This window comes from Carassius carassius, chromosome 42, assembly GCF_963082965.1.
Source record: "Carassius carassius chromosome 42, fCarCar2.1, whole genome shotgun sequence".
NCBI lineage: Eukaryota > Metazoa > Chordata > Actinopteri > Cypriniformes > Cyprinidae > Carassius > Carassius carassius.
This window is the reverse complement of record NC_081796.1, coordinates 12675483-12698963: the sequence shown is the minus strand read 5'-3', so window position 1 is coordinate 12698963 and position 23481 is coordinate 12675483. Positions and strand designations below refer to the sequence as shown.

Here is a 23481-nt window from a genome sequence, read left to right as displayed (position 1 = left end):
CTTTACTTATGCCAGAAACACGATGAGAAATGTGAATTTCCATAGACAAGCGCTAAATCAATACGGTAATCTTTTTCAATTGGTTCTGTGAGGAATGATTGGCAGATGAAGCCTGCGTCTCAAAGCCTAGTGAGCTGCCTACATAGACAGCATCTTGGCGCATTTTTATGCTCTACATTGGTGTTTAGACACACATTTGAGGGTCAGAGGGACTGTAGATAATTTTATTATTTTTTTTTATATTATTCTGCATATAAATAACATAAATGACTAATGTCACTCAATTAAAATATATATATTTATTTGTGTGATAATACGAATGTCTAATAAATTATGTTACCCTACAAACGTCATAATATTTGTAACTTTGGCCTTGAATATTCTTGGTAATTGTGGGGGGAAAATACACGTATCTTGTCAAAATGTGGCAAACAAAAATATTTAATTTCAGAACAGTTCACATTTTCCATTAGTCAGACTGTTGGCCCCGCCCATTTAGCGCAAACAGTCCGAACTGGCAGGAGACGAGCCAATCAAACAGCGGAAAGTCCCCGGGAGAGTTCGAGGGGGGCGGGCCCGTGTGACGTCTGCTAATTTTGATGGGAAGTGCAGAGTTTGACGCTACGCCTTTGCGTGAAGAATTTTTTAGAGTCAGATAAGATTTGAGCAAGTTGAATTTCGCTCCTCGTAGAGCGCATTTGATCGTTTAGCGGTGCAAGCAGAGGATATGGCCTACCATAATCAGTATAGACCATCTCAATATAACAGCGCGCCGCCGGATCAGAGCTTTTTATGGAATATATTTCAGAGGTGAGTGAAACACGAGCACGGATTCCGCATTTGAACGCCTGTCGATTTGACAAGCACAGCAGGAAAGAGCTTGTTCTCACAAGTCACGCACAAGTAACGTTACATACGAAATGCTTTGGGGAACTTCAGTAGAGGATTGTATAGCTTGCAAACTCAAATGTCTGTACTATTTTGTACTTCCGCCGTTTTTCGATTGTTATTCGGCTGATAGCAGACTCATTCATTATTAGGACATTCAAAACAGTTAACTCAGTTTTTGTTTCAAATGAGGATTTGAGATGAACTCGTTTTTAACAGTTTCGACCGTCATACGTTGTTATTTTGTATATAAGTGAACAGAGAGTGAGTTGTTTTGGTTTAAGTTGCTCGTCTCATAGTAATGAATTATGTAATACTGCATAGGATTGACTCGTTCTCAAGGGACGAGTTTTTGCGTTATAGTTGCACTATATATATATATTCATTGTTGGTTTATGTAACGTTACAAATACTAGCGTATCGGGCCGTTACGTCACTATGTTGTTAACGTCTCGCGCCCACACCCGTTGCGTTATTAAGATGCCTTGACAAGTTAAAAGTAGTTCAACTCTCGTTTTGAACTCAATAACTCGTATAAACGCCCCTTATAGCAAAACGCAGAGACAGATGGATCTCAGTAAACGCCACATAGCAACGTTCCTGTTATATTGTAATATTCTCGGTCATATGACTCGGGAATACCAAAGGTGCCAGTGAGTCACCAGTGTTGATCTATACATTACACACGCGTCATCTGTGAGTATGGTAGTATTACTTAAGAGTTTCCGTGACAATACTGAACTGCAAGGTGAACTGTCATATTATGGCTGGATTATGATTACTTTTAGTGTATATGAACTGTAAGTGGTTGCTTGTATGTTTTCCATTTTCCTTTAAGGAAAAAGTGACCCTTGGTGTCCTGAATCTGATCATACTTTCCTTGAATGGAAGTTCTGGTTTAGTCAGTCCATCTAATAAATTAGTTTAAATGATTCTCAGACCATGTCTTATCAGACTTCACAACATAAAGAGTGAAGTTGAAGGTTGTTTCAAAATTCCTTGTGTGAACAAGAGTCACATATGTCAAATATTGCCTGGTTGAAGAGGGGCTTGTTAGATAAACAAGCCAACAAGAAAGTCCTTTCACAGTTTACTGCGGTTATGGCCCAGACTAGACTCTCTTTCAAGGTTTTATGTGTCGAAATTATTGAGGAGGCCTCTCTCTAGCCCGTCGCTTCTGTTTTTCTTTTTCAGCAGCTGCTTAGAAATACAGGGGTTTTGTTGGTGTGCTAAGGCATATTGCTTTCATGCTCATTTCATAATAATGTAACACAGGATTTGGTAAAACTCAATCCCTTTCTACCATAATCTCTTTATTACCAAATAGACCAAATAATACATGTCATTTCCACAAGGAACGACCTTCCCTCAAATTCAGTTCAGAAGGCCTTTGATGGAAACAAGTCTTTTTTACGATTCATGGCATGTGTAATGGAAAAGACACTCCCAGCAACAGAAATAGTCAATCTGCTCTGTGTGAGACAAACTTTCACTCTTTTAAAGTTGTTTCTGGCATGCTTTGACTGAAATGAACCTATGAATGAAATCAGTATGTGAGGATGTAGAACAAATCAACTGGCTTCCCAAGACACTTTTCTAAAATGTGCCACATGTAAACTCAAAGGAAAAGAAAACTGTTTAGATGTAAATGAATGGAACTTTTTCAGTATTACATTTGAAACATGACATCTGAGTCTTTTCTCTGTCTATAAAGCCTCTGAAAGCTTTTTCTGAAGCTTTTACTTTTAGTTTCATTTGACAAGGCCCACATCCTGAAATGGTTTTGGTTTCCCATTTGTCTCATTGCCGTTTTAGACACTGTTATTGTATTTTAGTCATTCACTATAGAACAAAAGTTTTTAACATGAATTACATTATTTTGGCTAGCAAATGATCAATCATTTTTCTGTTTTCTCCAGGGTAGATAAAGACAGGAGCGGGGCAATATCAGACACAGAGCTTCAGCAGGCATTATCAAATGGTATGTTTATTTTTCCCCCATTAATTTTCCCTTTTTCTTACTTTTTAGTCATCAATAAACATATTCCAACTGGAGCTGGAAGATAAATATTCACCAGAAGCACTGAAGTATAAATATTGTTTGGGTACCATTTATTACCTTTAACTTTGGAATATGAGCCTATAAATAAAGGGAACCAGGTTTCTTTGTAGAAGAAAAAAACATTTCTTGTAAACACAGTGCGTGTTTATCTGTAACAGCTGTCAAATGGTTTTGCCAACACTATTATTCTTGGCAATATGATATAGCACAATTTACATGTGCCACGCTTACATTTTCATATGAAAGTATACTTTTTGTTGCACTAAAAATATATTTCCTTTGTCTTTTTTTATTTTTTTTTATCAGTGATCACATTCTATATGATGACGATATTTAAAGATTGTTCCCACACAAGGGAAAATGTTCACAGTATTGTTGCCCACATTGACTTTTGTTGCTACATTTTCTTGTTCGTGAAAAACCAAGTAATAATCAGCAATCAAATCATTTTATATATGACTATTGGAGATTTCAGATAATTTCAGTATTAATGCATTTTCCATGTATAGGGTAGAAAATAATAATGACACTCTTAAAATATTGTTTTTAATTTAATTTATGTTTAATTAATGGTCAGCAAAAGAAATAATGTTATTTAACCTCAAGGTCAAGCAAAATATAATGTGAGCTGTTATTTTCCATTCATTTTCTAAAGGTTTGTTTGTGATTTTCAATTGGGATTTTTTTTCAGTGTTCTTTGATCAATAGGAAGTTCAAAAGAACAGTATTTATTGAAAATTGAATCATTGTAAAGGCCAATTCAAACCAGAAGATTCAGTCCAATGCCGACAGCCAACCGATTACAGTACATCACTAATCCAAAACCCCAAAAATGGTGATTTGCTCCTCCTTTGATCGATTTAATGCATCTTTGCTGAAAAATATTGAATGATACATATACTGCAGACATATAGAGACATATTCAGCACATAAGAGTCACGGTCAGAGGTCAGCCTGGGGCGATTGCTGTGTCCCTGGTGTGCATTCAGAGACTCAGAACAGACCAATGGACTTGAGCAGTGCTGGAAGACTTGACCTGAGCTCTGAACCACAGGATGCCACCAGCCATACACTTATAACACGTGACATGCAATGTCTGTTTTCAGACCTCTACAACAGTAAAGTCCAATTCAAACCAGAAGATGCAGACTAATGCCGATGGCCAGCCCCAAAAATGGTGATTCGACCAGCGTTGACAGGGATAACACATTGATCCGACAAAACCCAACAAACGTGTTGTCTTTTGACTGTATCTGTCAGTGCAGGGTGAATTGGCCTTACCATTGTAAAATTCACTTTTGATCATTTGAATGCATCCTTGCTTAATTAAAATATGAATTTCTTTGAAAGAAAGTTTTATTCACCCTAAACTTTTGAACTGTAGTTTATGTCTCCCCATGATGCTATTTCTTAAGTCACAATGTAGAGGAAAGTTAGTTTTTTTTTTTTTTTTTTTTGTAAATGAACACATTTAAAATACTATTGTGTGACGTATGTGGTAAAACAGACTAAAATCACTGGTTTAAGAGAGCATAGAGGCATTAGAAGTATTCAAAACTAGCTACTTTTCATTCCAATCTAACTTTGTGTTTGATAATAGTTTATCAAATATGTCTTTTCTCTAAAATAAGTAATGGGACATCACATTGTGCCTTACATATGGAATGCCTTAGTCAAATACCTCCTCAGCCTATTCTGCTTCTTGAGCATATGGCCTTGCTGCCAAAGTGGATCAGAGTTCTTTTACTCCTGCCAGAAGCTGTTATCTGCTCCAAGCAGTAAGGCAGATGTAGTGCTCATCTCATTGAGGTGCAGAATTAGCAGGAAACTCTGTTATCATCTGGCTGTGTGAGTTTAAGCCGAACGGTTCAATGATTGCAATGCATGTTTCTGTCAGCACTGCTGCAGTGCAGTTCTGTGTTATAGCACATGGATCATTGTCATTGTCTATACTTTTCAGCAGCACAGCATTTTGAAGTATACTTCTGTGTAACTTTGTAACTCTGTAATATTTTGAAGAAGTGTACTATTAGTATTGTAGAGGTTTGAAAACATACATTACATGCCATGTGTTATAAAGTGTATTCAATTCAATTCAGTTCAAGTTATTTGTATAGCGCTTTTCACGATACAAATCTGCTCCAGTCCATTGCTCTGTTCTGATTCTCTGAATGCACACCAGGGACACAGCAATTGCCCCAGGCTGACCTCTGACCTCGACTCTTATGTGCTGAATATGTCTCTGTATGTCTGCTGTATATGTATCATTCAATCATTTTCAGCCTTATATCTCCATATTATTGTATTTCTTTTGAAATAGCACTTTTTTTTTCAAAGAAACCATAACCATGACCAAACAGATTCAAGTAGATTCTAAATATTTATTGTAAGAACTAAAATAGTAAAAATCTTAAAATAATAAAGGCATTTCTTCCACACATAATATGGTTTGAGAGTAATTTGCTAGTAGTAAATACATTAGTAAAAAGACATTTCTGTTTACACCTAAAACATTTTCAATAGCATACATGAAAAACCATTGCGAAGACTTCTGGGAATATATTTTCAGTGACAACACAAATGTTTTATAGACTCAGAGTTTTGCTTTGATGAATTGCGACAGACAGACCGATTCGTGTAAATGAATTGAATTTACCAAGCTGAATCAAAGATGCTTGGAAAAATATATGTTTAAGCTCTTAAACTTGAAGAAGTGCGTTAAAAATGTACATTACATAATCATTTTAAATCCCCGGAAAACTATATCTATATACATACATAATAAGCAACATAATAAAGTGTAAACATTTCCTGTAGTTCTCTCTCTCTCTCTCTCTCTCTCTCTCTCAATTCAAAACGTTGAGACCATTGCATGAACAAAGAACAGATAATGATTATATAATACATAAACAAAACAAGAATAGATTTATATAAATCATTGAGTAAATAAGCATATGAATAAATTTTTTATAAGAAATAATAAAATAAATCTTGCTTTAGTTTTGTCCACTGGCTGACTCTCTTAGTTTTTTAGCTCTCTCTCTTTCTCTCTCTCTCTAATTGTTGTTCAGGGTGTCTGATTTTATTAGATTGTCTTACAGTAAAAGTGCTCTCCTCTCAGCTCTGTCGTTTAGCTGGCTCAACATATTTATGCTCTCTTGATTTCCTCCGATGCTGTTGTAGGGATTGCTGGAGTGCTGCTGTTCACATAGATTTATATCAGAGGTCATTGCTGAAACAGTGGCAGTGGGCAACTTTGATTTACCGTGTCACAACTATTCAATTCACTGACTTCAGCAATGTTGCATTATAATTTCACTCCGGTGACCAGGGCATAATGAATTTATACTCAAAAAGCATAAATGGAAATGAAAGCATTCAAACCTCCTATCAGCACTGAGAAAGGTTATGCATGTTTAGCTGTGGCTGACTTTGTTTTATAGTACTATAGGGCCTGGCTCACTTATTTCTCTCAGATGTGGATTGCTGGCTGAAAGCAGAGTTTTAGGGTAGTTTGCAGGGTTGCTTATGGTGTTAATGCTGTCAGAGTTAAGGTTGTACATTTTTTTTAACTTTACATATAGTCAGACTTGATTAGGGTGTTTTGAGCTTACTAGCTCTAAATTAAGACTTACCAAGTGACGATTATCTAAAAAAAAAACTAAAAAAAACTAGTTGGCTGGTAACCTTATATAAAAATGCAACATTATGTGGTTTAAACTGAATTGTCAAAATGAAACCCTCACTGATGTACGCAACATAAGCAATTAAAATGAAACATTCTACAAAGAAAAATAAAATGCCCATTATGACTCCGACATTTAACAATTTTGATCTTGGAGGAAAAACTATAATCAGAATTGTATATAGGAACCCTGAAGTTTATATATTTTTTTCAGATCACCATGTGGTGACACGGTGACACTTAGGAAGAAAAATTCTCACTTAAGGCTGCTTAAATGAAAATATAAAAACAATGTCTTGCCCTTTTAGCTTCATGAAGAGATGGAGACTGTTATGAAAAAAGTTCACCAAGCCTTCATTTATTTATTTTTAAAACATAATACAGTAAAACTGTAATATTGTAAAATATAATTTAAAATAACTTTTTTCTATTGTAATATATTTTGAAATTTCATTTATTCTAGTGATGGAAAAGCTGAATTTTCAGCAGTCATTACGCCAGTCTTCAGTTACATGATTCTTCAGAAACTATTCCAGTATGCTAATTTGCTGCTCAAGAAACATTTCTTCTTATCAATATTGAAAAAAGTTGTCCTGCTGCCCTTTTTTAATTCTTTGATGAATAGAAATTTCAAAAGAGCATTTGCATAAATGCTATAATAACAAATGTGTTTATTGTCAACTTTGATCATTTTAATGTGCCGTAAGTGAATAAAAGTATTAAATTCTTAAAAAAAAAAAAACTTGCTTAATTTTTAAACAGTAGTGTGTTTGTATATATATCATATAAAATACAGTCTTGTGACTGGTATAATGTACAAAATAGTATAATATTGCAATTTTTTCATGGTTCATTCAAAATTGCTGTTTTATCAGCTGTGTTTGACTCTTGAATATGATCTAAAAAGAAGTCCTTGTGTTAACATACGCAGTGTTGTTGTATGCGGCAGACTGCTGTGTACTTGTCTAGTGGAGCGATGGGAATGTTGCCATTTTTCCATGATTCCTCCCGGAGTAGGCAGTGCTGTGACTGGAGCCAGTGTGCAGCACATAGGGGCGTCTTTGTGCTTGAATTCAGATCTGCCTCTTCTCCAGTTTTTACCACTAGCAGCCATTCTCTTTCTGAGATAACACCACGTTATTCCCACTGTTTCCATTAGCCTACCTAATATGGTCTGGGTGACCTTAGTGGTCTTGTTTGGCAGGAACACACTCCTTTTTAAAAAACATTTCGAACATAATTTTCTCCATTGTGTTTACAACTATCCCCATCCAACCAGCTAGAGCAGCATTATGATTATTCCCTGATTGTTCTTCACCAGTGCAAGTCCTTCCTCTCTCATAATGGTTCTGTGCGTGTGTCAGGTCATGACTCCGCATTGCCAAGAAGAACGGCTTTATTTTACAGCTGTGCGTTTCAGTCCTGCGTCTTCAGGTGTTGTTTCCCCCTGCATGCACACCGTGTGTTGTAGGTGTGCTAAGATAAGCACGTTCAGACAAATGATAGTGTTCTTTCAGCCAAAGCAGAAAGGGAGGTTTCACTGAGCTGGAATAAGAGAATGACCTATATAGACTATAAAGTGTGTTCCGCAAGGTCAGTGAAGGGTGTCTATTGAAGTGTACCTGAAATGTCTTTCTTACTACCTCATGTTATGACTGTAATGCCACTCCCTATAGGCATTATGAATCAGATTCAAAGGAGCCCGTGAGTGAAGAGAGGAACATGTTACAAAGAAGGAAAAAAGGATACTATACAGTTGTGTTGGTACCCCTGGCTCTCCTAAGATATGAAATCTAAATTGACTCTATTGAATAAGTTTTCCTGGTTTTACTGTGTACGATTGCTCACTGCGTATGATTCTTAAGAGTTTGTTCATAATCTTTCATCAAAATGTCACATGCTTTTGAAAGGTGAAGAATGTTTTGGTAACACTTGGTCTTTGTTACACTTGTTACGTGTAGCTATTTACTATACAGTAATAACACTAATTTGGCAAAATTAGATGTGCCTAACACTACGCCAAACTGTAACCTCAAAAGACACTTATTATTCAAAATCACCTTTTAAAAGCTGTTTAGACAGCAATGTGTGTTGGAATTGTGTGTACGCAGTCATCGTAGAAGGATAAAAATACATCCAGTCTTTTTTTTTTTTTTTTTTTAAACCAGGCTCAAAAAACGAGCGGTTTGGATCCTGTCTGCAATATGATGTCATATTTCAGTAGCCCCACCCACCGCTATTGACTGACAGGCATGCATTACCATATCCTCAGCTCTCAGTGTGTTGTGCCATGTCCACCAGTTTGTCTGCGTGCGATCGGTTGTGTCGAAAGCAATTGCTGTATTCACACCATGTCGTAATTACTGTAATTCTGAGATGAGAACACATGACGTTCTGCTTGGAGCTGTTCACACACTTGGACTCTATGGCACTATCAATGCCTAAACATAGCGCCTAATGAATCTGAGGTGGTCAGGAGGTACAAGTACAAGTGGAAAATTCCCTGTTCACAAGTTGTAATCACGAGTTCTACGAGGACGTGAGCGCGTGGTATCTCATAATCACGGCAATTAAGATATAGCGTATATGCTTTGTTTCAGGATGTAAGCCTCAACACGAGAGTCTTCATTGTCTACCTGTGACTGATCCACAGAGGACAGAGTGGTCAAATGGCTTATCTTAACGTCTTAACAGTATTTGTTTGTGTATGTTGTTTCATTAAAGCACACAGCATTAGTGAATTGTATCACATACTTTCTAGGTGTCGCATCCATCTTTACAAAGCGGCTGTGAAAAACTATACAAGTACATAAAGGATTCAAACTACCATTCCGAGACATTCTGGTTCATTCACATTATTGTTTCTTCTGCTGTAGTCCCTCCTTGAGTCCAGTTCATACACGTACGGCTGAATACCGGTCCGCTCACTCTCGCTCATGTTGCTTCTCCTCTGTTTACTGCCATATGCAAAGCAGAGACGTCTAAGCTCCGCCCCCTTCTGGAGTCTGCCGGGAAGTTGCAGCTCATTTTCATGTATGGGAACACACCCCAGAAACTGCACTTTTTAGACCCGCCCCAAAAAAGACACTTTTCAACACGTTATACTGTATGGTATTTTGAGCTGAAACTTCACAGGCACATCCAGGAGAGCCATGAGATTAATTTTACATCTTGTAAAAAGGGGCATAATAGGTGCCCTTTAAATCTAGAATACATGTTGTTATTACTCGGTAACACTTTTTACAGTGTGTATTTTACAAAGTCCATGTTACAAGTTGCAACCCTAAACCAACTAACCCAAATCCTAACTCAAACCCAAATAAGTGCGTGCTGTTAATTAACATTACTTAAATGTATAAATACAACTTAACACTGTAACTCTAAATACTCCACAAAGACACTGTTTTCTGCTGGCGTAACCACATTACAGTATAACATTACACCAGAACAATCATTTGATCATATAGAATATATACTGTAATATATATAAATTTAAAGAATATATTTTAAACTTATAAAAGTATTTGTAATACCTAAAAATAAGCAATCCAATTTTATGTTGGCAGTTGACGTCAAAGACAGCACACAGTAGAAAAAATAATCTAACCTAATCTACCTAATATAATACAATGTTAGCAAAATATGTACTTTTAGTGATAAAAACATGAAAAAATAAACATTTTATATGTATTTTATATATAAAATCAATTTGTGGCCTTCATTATTCATTTAATATTTTATTTCACTTATTTGAATTACAGGACTGATGGCATATGGACACAAGCTTCTGTTTTGTTGTTTTAATAATTTAGTTTTACATGGAAACTGATTGTTATCTGTTTTTGTTTCATTCCCAGGTACATGGACACCTTTCAACCCCGTGACTGTCAGATCAATTATATGTGAGTAATGAGTATTGTTATTTTCTATGATTGACAAAAACATAGACATGCTGTCTTTTTCTCTTTTTCAATCCTCTTGTTTGTTTGTGAGCTCCATGACAACCTGCAGTGTTTCCTATTAGCAAACTTAGCTAAGAAAGGTTCAGTTGTTTCAGCTCAGACTGGAAGAATGTAGCTGTCATCTGCCTTGAAAAAGTAGCTCAGAAAGTGGAAGGTTTTTGTCTTGAACAACAAATCGCCAGAGCTTTTCTAGAGGAAGTTAGTCAATAATAATTGACTGTGTGTAATGATTCCTAACTCCACAATAAGGTGATCTTTCAGCTCATTTCAAGTGGATACACATGGCCTCCATAACAGTTCAATTTAGATCTTTCTTGAATACATTTTCCACATTTTTGGGCCATCTTAAACAGTCTTTGTGATTCTAACTTGTGCTTGTAACTTGTCTTTTCAAATCCAGGGCAAAATGTTATGAATGTCCTTGTAAACATAATATGTTTTTGATAGACAATTACTTCACCGGTCACTTAACCCTTGTGCGTTGTTGGGGACGTTTTCGTCCAATAGGGGGTAAAGTTGAGTCTTATTTTGGCCACAACTTTCTCTGTGTTTGAGCTAATGGAATGATTTTTGGTGACAAATCTTATTTTGACCCATATTTTGGGAAAATGCTTTGAAATTTTTCAAAGACTCAACGGTACACTGTGGGCAAATTCACTACCCTTTCTGGATGTTCGTGGATGAAAACATCCACTAAATTAAACTGCTGTAAAAATGTATCAGATAAATATTTTTTTTTGTAATTTTTTTTGCATAAATCTATTAGTCAACCTCAGTCCTGATCAAAACTACCAAATTATAAAAAAATTCCAAGATTTTAACTTTTTAATTACCAAGTTCATAAATGATGTCACTGATTTGGGAAAAAAACCCACAAAATTACATATTTTCAATATAAAAAGTGATTGTGGACTGGATTTTTTTTAACCTTTTATCACAGTCTTGGGCATGTCAAAGATTAGTAACAAGATTGGCTTTGATGCATTGTTAGTTTTTGCGCAGCATTAGATTAGATTAAATTTTTTCTCCCTAATTTGCTGTTGGTGGCTGTTTTTGCCCCATTGACTTCCATTATAACGGCATTTTTTGATTGCAAAGCCATGACACCATATAATCATGCATTCTTGATTGTTTGTGCTTTTCACTTTTGGGAAGAGGTAAAAAAATGTATTTTTACAGTTGATCACTAGGTGGGACCATTAACCCTTTAAATAGGCCTGTGCAAAAAAAGGCTTGTTTTCTGGCTTGTATATGGAGTTATATGGAGTATAACAGCAAATTATAGTGTTTGTGTGTGTGTGTGAGATTCTTGATTGTTGGTGGTTTTCCCTGTTGGGAAGAGGTAACATTTGTTATTTTTTACAGTTGATCACTAGGTGGGATCATTAGCCCTTTAGATAGGCCTGTGCAAAAAAAGGCTTAGTTTCTGGCTTGTATGGAGTTATATGGAGTATAATAGCAAATTATAGTGTGTGTGTGATAGATAGAGAGAGAGAGAGAAAGAGAGGGTGTGAGAGAAACCTTTGTGCACTTACCTTGATGTACAGTAGGGCTGGGATAAATGATTATTTTTTAAACGATTAATCTAGCGATTATTTTTTCGATGCATCGATTAATCTAACAATTAATTTTTCCAGACCGATTCGATTTCGATTATCTCCCCATTAATTGACTACTAACAATTTATACATGTTGATTTACATATCTGAATGAAAAAAACATGAATTCCTTAACATTGCAATATATGTTTATTGCTCTTAAAATTACAAAATAAAAGACTGACTAAGAATGCATTACTTTGCACTTGTATAGAGATAGCATTCAATAAAACCTTGAAGCCTTGAAAACACATAGCTTACTGAAACAAGCTTACTGAACACATAGGGCCTAGCTTACTGAAAAAAGTTCTTCTTTCAGATGAAAACAACAACAACTTGATTGCTAGAATGCTTGACAACTTGAATGCTAGACAACAACTTGTCTAGCATTCAATAAAAAAGTTCACCCAAAATACTTATTTAGAGCAATTGAAAGAATACAGTAACCAATGTAAACTTTAGGGCTTTAAGCTAATACAGAGAGTGCTTTTCCAAAAAATAAAAATTAACAGTGGGAGCCAGCAGCCTGTCATGTAGAAAAAAAAAATATATCCGAATGCTCCACGTGAAACTTTGGCATTCCGCCCTTTTTCTATCGTGTCTAATGATTTTGGTTAATATGCATGAGGGAGAGAGAGAGAGAGAGAGAGCAAGACAGCGCTCGTGTAGTTTGAAGACTGTGAGTGCGCGAGCGCGCGTGAAACTTAGGTGTTTCGCCCTTTTTCTATCGTGTTTAATGATTTTGATTAATATGCACGAGGGAGAGAGAGAGCAAGAAGCGCTCGTGTAGTTTGAAGACTGTGAGTGCGCGAGCGCACGTGAAACTTTGGTGTTTTTCTATCGTGTTTAATGATTTTGATTAATATGCACGAGGGAGAGAGAGAGCAAGAAGCGCTCGTGTTGTTTGAAGACTGAGTGCTCGCGCGCAGCCGGGGCTCTCTCTCGTACGTGTCCTGTCAGGCGCAGCACAGATCACTCACCGATCAAATAAGGCTTTGACAGCCGCCAAAAAAAAGATCAATGCAGAAAAACCCCTGGATTGGTTATATAACGTTGGACAGAATGTTGATCCGGTCATCGCGTATATTCAGCGCACATAAGGTAAACGTTTTGCAAACGTTTTTTAGAGAAATAAAAACAGGTCGACGAATCGATGCGCATATTTTGCGTCGACGTCATCGATGACCTTGACGCGTTGTCCCAGCCCTAATGTACAGTATTTGAAATAATCTAAATATGCACCTCATGCTCTCAGAACTACATGGAGTAAACAATAAAAAAAGAAGTGTTTATGCACCTGCTTCTTTTTGATGGTGAAAAGTACAGATGGCCTATAAGTGAAATGCTCCTCTTTTCTTGATGGTAAAGCCAGTTTAAAACCTTAAAATCCTGTAAAAAATGTACTTCGCATCAAATTTATGAACCTAATGTATTATGAACCAAAATGCAATACCAACTTCAAATAAGCTGCAGCTCGCTGGAGGGGTCACGCTACATAATCATTTCTAAAACTTTGGTACAAGTCAAGCCCTTTCTCGTGTTGCTTGCTGCTCTTCTCACCATTAAATATCCAGCACGATGGCATGCAAGTGTTTAAATCCACGTACTTTGCTTTTGTTTAGTCTATTCGCTTGTTAAGTCTGACGTCACGTAGCAGGGCTTCCGTGTCCAAACGCTCTATCAGTTACCACGAGAAAACAACAAAAGGTGCTAAGATAAACTCACAATGTGATAGAATACTAGCGAAAAAGTTATAATATTAACCTTTAACTCCATACCGAAGTACCAGATAGCCAGACAATGAAAATATAAATATAAAAAAAATATCTAAAAATTATTTGTGTTTGGGACGCTGTGAGCACGGAGACTGTAGTGTATATCGTAAGTTTGAAAGCATTTAACTTAAATTATCAATATGAATAAACAGTGCTCATAAACGGCTGCTGAGGTCATATTCTCAAGTGAAGCGAGTTGAGGCCTGGACCCGGAAACAGCGCTTCTTACGTCATCACTTGACAACCGAATACTTTCACCACCATTAAAAGGCAGCAGGTGCATAAATATACTTTTGTTTACTCCATGTAGTTCTAAGAGCTGATGTGTACATTGTGATTTTCTGAAATACATTAAGGTAAGTGCGCAAAGGTCTCTCTCACACACACTCTCTCTCTCTTTCTCACACACACACATACACACTCAATATAATATGCTGTTATACTCTATAGCTTCATATACAAGTCAGAAACTAAGCTTTTTTTGCACAGGCCTATCTAAATGGTTAATGGTCCCACCTAGTGATCAACTGTAAAAATAACAAATGTTACCTCTTCCCAACAGGGAAAACCACCAACAATCAAGAATCTCACACACACACAAACACTATAATTTGCTGTTATACTCCATATAACTCCATATACAAGCCAGAAACTAAGCCTTTTTTTGCACAGGCCTATCTAAAGGGTTAATGGTCCTATTATAAAATTAACAAATTTTACCTCTTCCCAAAAGGGAAAACCCGCAAACAATCAAGAATGCATGATTATATGGTGTCATGGCTTTGCAATCAAAAAATGTCGTTATAATGAAAGTCAATGGGGCAAAAACAGCCACCAACAACTAATTAGGGAGAAAAAAATTAAATCTAATGTTGCACAAAAACTAAAAATGCATCAAAGCCAATGTTGCTACTAAACTTTGACATGCCAATACATTTTTACAGCAGTTTAATTGAGTGGATGTTTTCATCCCGAACAACTCGAAAGGGTAGTGAATTTGAACAATCCACAAGGGTTAATAATTCTAAGTATTACAATAAATCCCAGCATCAATAAAATGTCAACAAAGTGTGAATTTGAAGACTAAATGTGCCCACTGTTCCCACAATTCTTTCTTTTCAGCTATGTTTGACCGTGAGAACAAAGGCGGGGTTAACTTCAATGAATTCGCCGGCGTTTGGAAGTACATCACAGACTGGCAGAACATCTTCCGCACCTACGACAGGGACAACTCAGGGTTTATCGACAAGAACGAGCTCAAACAGGCGCTCACCGGCTTTGGTGAGTTTGTAATGCTTACTTATTGACTGCTATAAATGGAAAGCTGGAGGTGATGGATGTGTTTGTTGAGGTGTTTAAAGAAACTCCTGTAGGAATGAGAGGCAGAGGCACTGATGCACAAAAACAATAAGAGGAAGGACAAATAAACTGATGGAAAATGATTAATGTCAACCTTGAGGAAAACACTGAACTTGGAACGCTTCTCCTTTTGCACAGGTTATCGTCTATCAGATCAGTTCTACAACACACTGATAGAGAAATTTGACCGTCAGAAGAGGAGCCAAGTGGCTTTTGATGACTTCATTCAGTGCTGTATTGTACTACAGGTAATGATCTGTGTTATATGCAACATTTTTTTTTTTTTTTTTTTAAGGAATAGTTCACCCAGAAATGAAAATGCTGTCGGTATTTACACTCCCTCATGTTGTGCCAATCCTATGATTTTCTTTCTTCTGTGGAACACGAAAGGAGCATTTTCGAAGATTGTCCTGGCCACACTTTTTAATATAAAGAAAGTAAATACTGGGGCTGTCTAATTCAAAAAATGACAAAAATCCAACCTTTAGATATATCATAAAAGTGGTCCATGTGAGTCGTGCACTACATTTATAGTCTTTTGAAAACATTCAATAGCTTTGTGTGAGCAACAAACTGAAAGTTTGTTATTTGCTGCAAATCTTGATATTCACCATGGCTGTGTTTACACCAGGTATAAGATGATTTGTGAATTCGTTCTTTTTTTATTTAAATCTTTTCAATGAATTGGTCGATCTATTTGACAACTAGTCTAAATTATTTTTAACCTGATCCATCATTTTCAGTTGCTTGTACACAGAAACATTCAGTTATCATTATTACTGTTTCTACGGCAAACTAGAGCGTTCGAACGATTAATCACATCCAAAATAAAAGTTTATGTTTACATAATGTATTTGTGTACCGTGCATATTTATTATATATATGTTTATATATATATATATATATATATAAATACACAAACATACATGTATATATATTTTTTAATATTTACATGTACGTTTATTTGTATTCATGTATTATTTATAAATATTTTAGATATAAACAAAACATATTTTTCTTAAATATATACATGCATGTGTGTGTATTTATTTATATATACATAAATATACACAGTACACAAATATGTTAACAAAAACTTTGTTTATGGATGCAGTTAATTGCGATTAATCGTTCAACAGTAAGATTGTATTACTGTACTGCGTAAAAAGAGAATCACAATGCTCTTGTATCATTTTCAGTAACAGCGTTTGAAATCAAAGTGGATAAATGTTGTGTTTGTGGTAAACAGCCACAGATCAGAAGCAGACTCACAATATGAGGCTGTGCTTTTTCTGTACCACTTTAATTACCCCATTATAAAAACAATAATGCACTGCATGATCAAACATTTAGGTGGTATAATTATATAGTTTTTTAAAAAATAAAATACCCCCCCCCCCCCCTGAATGAATGTCTGTAACAGTCTTGACTGGAGTATCACTATAAATAATTCTACATGATAAAAAGAACGCTTCAAAAAGAGTAGTATCTGTGATCGTTATCGGCAGATACTGCTTCCTGTGATCAACGATCGGTCAAATAACCTTTGTGCATTACTCAAAAAGTGTTTGGGGGTCAAATTAATTTACAGATTTGGTCACATTTGTTCACGAATAGTTGTTGGATTCAGCTCACTGATGAAGGGATCCAGTTACAGTGGTTCGGTTTACTGGAGGTGAAGATTATCAGTGAATAAACCTAAATTTTGGCCTGTTCCTAACATAAATGTCATTGGACTTGAGAAGACTTGGAATATATTGCTCTCTTGACTCATATAGACCACTTTTATTTATACTTTCATGGTGCTTTTGTCTTTTTTTAAGCTTCAAACCTTGATAAAGTTTGGTATGAAGTAATGTTCACCTTATACTGATTGTGTAAATTTGAATTTGAACAGAGGTTAACTGACGTCTTCCGGCGGTATGACACGGATCAGGACGGCTGGATCCAGGTGTCATACGAACAGTATCTTTCAATGGTCTTCAATGTGGTATAGCACAACACACGCCTGCACTCTCCTGTGCCAAACAACAAATGTCCCTCCCATGCAGTCTGTAGCAGAGACTAGTCATCACGACCCTCTACAGGACAACACGGGACGGGATCTTTATGACTCTTCATTCCATCTGTCTCTTAGTAGACATATCATATTTCTTTATTATCTTAACTATTATTATTGAAATAATTATGGAATATCACTCTCTCTGTGTTTAAGGAATGTTGACATTGTGAAAATCATATTACGTCTCAGTTGCATGCTTTCTGATAAACCTCCTTAATGTCAAAGCATGAACTAATGATTCTTTATGTGGCTGAATTCATGTTTACAATGAAATACTGTGAGAGCAAGTTGTGTTTCGCCAAAATAAGATCCTTTTATTTGGATTGACTGTCAGCTCTTCCATATATTTGTAAAGAATTATATTTTTGGATCTGTACAACGTAATTCAACCTTTTATTTTGGGAAGGAGGTGCATATGCTTTTGTATGTCTTTTTCATGCATGATGCCTTACAACTGTTAAAATAACAAAAAAATATATCTGTTTTATTAAAAACTGGAACATGTTTGAAAATGAGCCTTTAATTTGTATTTGCATCTTTTAAGGAATGTTTTTTGTTGTTTTTTGTCAGTTAGTTTTTTTTTTATTGAGGACAGGGGCACCTACCAATAGCTTGACCGCTCGCATAAGAAAATGGTGTTTCATTACTGTCAAATGTGATAGATAAATCTAGATTTTTATAGGTTGGATTGCATGTTTATGATTTTTCTTTATTCACAATTCTACCCCCTAGTGGATGATTTTGAGCAATACACGATTGGGCATGTTAAATACTAGGGGTGTGACAAGACACTTATCCCAGAAGAGGAGACACAGGGCTGGATTCACGAAAATAGACGAGACGAGATTTTTAGACTTTTTTTTTTAAATAAATCCTCAATGATGAAATATATAGGGAAAAATATTATTTTATTCAACAACAAAAAACACAAAATGACAAAAAATGTGGGTGAAATCAACTTCAACATCTATTTTAATAAATTTTATGCAGTAATAAACAACATGTAAACACTGCTGAAGGTTTTGCCACAAACTCAACTGACAGGCAAGTAAGTGCACAAAAATAATAAATAGTATAAATAAAAATAAATAAGCAAGACAAATATATCTTTAAAGTGGAAGTGAAGCAGTCAGTCAGGTTTATTATTAAGTAAACAGATTACAACTTTAATAAAAACAAAACATATATATATATAGTGTAGTGTGTACTGGCATTCACATACAGAGATTAGACAATGGAATTGAAATGTAGTAGTATGTTGTTGGGCCTCATTTTGCAGCCAGTAGAGCAGCAGTCTTAGAAATGAAAGACACAAGTCCTGCACAGTAACCAAAGTGATTTCACCATTCCACTTGCAAAACAATAGCCAGGTCAATTTGTGATCCTGAAAATGTTTTCTAACCCCCCCCACACCATCCAAAAAAAATGTCATGGGAGATGCTCCAATTTCATATTCATCAAACTACTACGCAGTCTTGCTGTGTATTGGTGCATTATCATCCTAATATATGGCACCACTTTCAGGGTACATTGATTGAACCATTGGGTCCAGAATGGTCCAGAAAGATTCAGTAGTCTTTGGCAGGGACACACCCATCTAGCACGGTAGGGAATGGCATGATATTGCGGTCAAAACTCAATCACTGATCCACAAAACTTGTTTTACTCTGGGCATCTAATAGTCTGGTTGGTAAGCCTTCTTTGGGCTTCTTCATACTGTAACTTATATTGATGTGAGAAACCATGAAGGAGGACTTCACTGAGACAGACAACATTAAAGCTGAGTAGTGTGCAACATTAAGCTGAGTAGTGTGGTTCTCGATACACAATGACTTGCTGTCCTGATCACACATGCAGCACCAAGATGTGCACCAACAATTTGTTTTCTTTTGAACTCTGACAGGTCTCCCATATAGTTGTATGACGGATTGCAATATATTATGTACCACTTAGCTATTGCTTTGCTTATTCAACCTTGAAAAAGTACAGACTGGGCACCAGGCCATGCATACGTATATAGGCATGAAACCTCCAGCATATGACCATATTTCTCTATTTCTTTTTTATTAATCTCTTATATGAACCTTTTGTACAATGGAAAGATTCCATGGATGTTAAAGGTGCCATAGAATGCATTGATATGAAATATTTTAAATTGTTCTTTGATGTATCCAGAGTGTATATGTGAAGTTTTATCTCAAAATACCCCACAGATAATTTTTATAGCATCTTAAAAATGACAGTTTTAGGGTATGAGCCACAACTCGCTGTTTATGTGAATGTCCCCTTTAAATGAAGATGAGCTGGTGCTCCCGTCTCCCTTCCAGTGTTGCCAAGTCTGCCGCTTTCTCGTGAAATTGGGCTACTTTAACATTGTTGCCGCAGGTTGCTTTTCATGTCCGTGGGTTGAATCGACCCCAGTAACGTGAAAGTTAGACCCTGGAATGCAAATTTTACGGGAAGAACCTTGGCGAAAAATGTGTATTTTACCCCCCGGAACGCGATTTTTACCAGAAAACCCCACTAGTAATGCGATTGGGCTAGTTTTGGGCAAGTTTTGAGTAGCACTTGGGCGGGTTTTGTTGCAAAACCCTTTTAAACCTGCTCCCTTCTCAGAAGAGTACGGAGCTTCAAGAGTCATTGCTTCCTAATGCAATTTTTAACTACCACATTCCTATTCACGATCATTCTGGTAGCATGTGAAGGCAGCATTAGTGATACAGGCAGAGACAATGGTGGCTTAAGCAACATTAGCCTTACAGAGAGCCAAGAAGCTCTTTTGGAAAAAAGAATGAATCCAACTAACAGCCCTTTTGTTGTTGAGCCCTTTGATGTTGTATGTAATGTGTCTACCCCTTCTACACGGGTATCACCTCTACAGTTTGAAGTTCAAAAGAGGGGTCTCTCTGATTCTCAGGTGAATTAACTGCATTCATTGTTTCATGAGTTTTGTGACGTGTTTAGTAAGAGCCCTATTGCCTTTGGTAGAACAAACATAGTCACACACAAAATAAATACTAACAATGCAATTTCCATAAAGAAATGTGCTTATCGCACTTCGCCTCAGATGCAGGAGGTGTTTTAGTCACATGGGGACAACATGGTGGCAAAAGGCATTGCGGAAGCCAGTCATAGCCCTTAGGTTGCGCCTAACGTTATGGTGCAGAAAAAAAGATGGCACCTGGCGTTATTGCATAGATAATAGGGGCCTTAATTCTGTCACCTTTAAGGATGCCCATCCATTACCAGAGGTGGGTAGTAACGAGTTACATTTACTTCGTTACATTTACTTGAGTAATTTTTTGGGGTAACGAATACTTTTCGGAGTATATTTAAAGATGGGTACTTTATACTCTTACTTGAGTAAATTTTTGGGGAAAAATCTGTACTTTTACTTCGTTACTGTGTGTTACGCTCCTCTCGTTACTTTATCTTAATGCAATAAATGTTATAAATGCTTCAGTTTATTCCAAACGCGCCGTCTACTTTTCTCTGGGCAATGAGCGATGCCCATTCGCGAATGATTCATTCTTTTGAGTCAATTCTGTTCAAAGGCTTGATCAAACCAATTAGCAAACAAGTGAATTGGTTCATGAATCAGTTTGAATGAGTCGTTCAGTTCCCTGCAGCACGCGCTGAGCATCTGAAGCGGTTCAATCAGAGTTGTAACGTTTAAGAACAGAAAGAGCGTTGAAAACGTGGCTGGAACTGCACTGAATTGAAATCTGCAAAGGCTATTATTTGCTAGCGATGGAGATCCTTATTAGATGAACACCGCGTGTGCTGTCTACTGTTTAACAGGTAATAACTTGGGCTACATTCGATTACAGTACACGATACCACTGTGACATTAGTTTGTTGTACGTGTGTGGCTTATAACAGAGGGGAGTCAAGTTGAATGCAGCTTCCAAAAGACAAAAAATAGCCGATTAAGATTTTATTAATTTTAATACAATCACACCTGTGCAAGTACGTTCAGCGAGTCATATTATCAGCTGCTAAATTCAGATCTGTGATTGCTTGCTGGCGCTGAGCCAGAGATAGATGCGTTTATACAGCGCTGCGCATTATAACCAATCACACATGATTCTTTTGAGCTTATTAAAGTATTGGCCAATCAGAGGCGTTCCGATGAGTCATCGCTAAAATGCCGGTGCTTCCTTCACTCGCTCACTGACTGAATACCTCTTTCTGGCGAATTCTCTCGTCAGAAACAACAAAGTGCAGATGTGTGTACGAATCTTTAATTAAGATATTGATTTCACAGTGTTAACAGTTTCAGTGATTTTAATGGGAGTTTCTGAGAGTGATTGAAATCTAGACTGTCAGTGAAAATTATCTTTAATAATGTAAATGTTATTTGCTCTCTTTCTGAACAATGAAAGATTAGTAGCAATATTTATATCACATTAACTTTCAATGTTAAATTCACATTTAATATAAAGTCAGCCGTATTAAAAATATGTTATGGCATGACACCTATATCTGTTACTTAAGTAAACAGACAGGGTTTTATAATAAATTACATAAATTGGAGTAAAGGCTGATGAAATATATACATTTATACACGCACACATACATTACATACATTTTATCTATATATCTAAATAAAAATAGGCTCAGTACAGTATATATGACCCAAAGTAACTAGTAACTAACTACTTGAGTAGATTTTTTATCCGATACTCTTTTACTCTTACTCAAGTAACTATTCAAGACTAGTACTTTTACTTTTACTTGAGTAAATATTTCTAGAAGTACTTTTACTTTTACTTGAGTACAGTTTTTGGGTACTCTACCCACCTCTGTCCGTTACCTAGAACAGATGACACATTGGATGCACTAAAAGGTCCATCTATATTCAGTACTATGGATCTTTCATCTGGATATTGACAAGTGCAACTTCATGAGGCAGATAAATGAAAAAAACAGCTTTCAAAACATGTCATTCTTTGTATCAGTTTACAGTGATGCTGCCAACGCAGATGCCATGTCTCATCAACCTGATGAGGAGAATAGGGAGATTTCTAATAAGTCTGAGATCAAGTCTGTTCATTTAGTGTCCACTTCAACGCAGACTGAGGACACTGAACCGTATTCTACTTCTGTAAAGCCAGCTTCTTCTGATACATGTTCTGGGTTTGGACCTTCAAATGCTGCTTTTCTTAACTGTTCCAGCTTTGTATGCCTGGGTATGGGTAGTGAAGATATACAGCAGGCTCAGACAGTCGATCCTGTCCTAAGTGTTTTTGCTAAATGGGTATCAAGCAAGAAGAGACCTACATATACGTACAGTCGTGGCCAAAAGTTTTGAGAATTACATAAATATTGGAAATTGGAAAAGTTGCTGCTTAAGTTTTTATAATAGCAATTTGCATATACTCCAGAATGTTATGAAGAGTGATCAGATGAATTGCATAGTCCTTCTTTGCCATGAAAATTAACTTAATCCCAAAAAAACCTTTCCACTTAATTTCATTGCTGTTAATAAAGGACCTGCGGAGATCATTTCAGTAATCGTCTTGTTAACTCAGGTGAGAATGTTGACGAGCACAAGGCTGGAGATCATTATGTCAGGCTGATTGGGTTAGAATGGCAGACTTGACATGTTAAAAGGAGGGTGATGCTTGAAATCATTGTTCTTCCATTGTTAACCATGGTGACCAGCAAAGAAACGCGTGCAGCCATCATTGCGTTGCATAAAAATGGCTTCACAGGCAAGGATATTGTGGCTACTAAGATTGTACCTAAATCAAAAATTTATTGGATCATCAAGAACTTCAAGGAAAGAGGTTCAATTCTTGTAAAGAAGGCTTCAGGGCGTCCAAGAAAGTCCAGCAAGCGCCAGGATGGTCTCCTAAAGAGGATTCAGCTGCGGGATCGGAGTGCCACCAGTGCAGAGCTTGCTCAGGAATGGCAGCAGGCAGGTGTGAACGCATCTGCACGCACAGTGAGGCCAAGACTTTTGGAAAATGGCCTGGTGTCAAGAAGGGCAGCGATGAAGCCCCTTTCCGATTGTTTGGGGCATCTGGAAAAAGGCTTGTCCGGAGAAGAAAAGGTGAGCGATACCATCAGTCCTGTGCAGTGTTG

The 23481-nt window shown here is 36.6% G+C and overlaps 1 protein-coding gene across 1 annotated transcript; it reads left to right on the top strand.

Annotated features, from left to right (window-relative positions):
* Positions 1 to 606: 606 nt before the first annotated feature.
* LOC132124067 (programmed cell death protein 6-like) lies at positions 607 to 17906 on the top strand. Its single transcript, XM_059534843.1, has 6 exons — positions 607 to 810; positions 2808 to 2869; positions 10493 to 10537; positions 15093 to 15251; positions 15468 to 15577; positions 17227 to 17906. The coding sequence occupies exons 1-6, from the start codon at positions 728 to 730 to the stop codon at positions 17323 to 17325; spliced, it is 558 nt and encodes a 185-aa protein (XP_059390826.1). The 5' UTR covers positions 607 to 727; the 3' UTR covers positions 17326 to 17906.
* The last annotated feature ends 5575 nt before the right edge of the window (positions 17907 to 23481 follow it).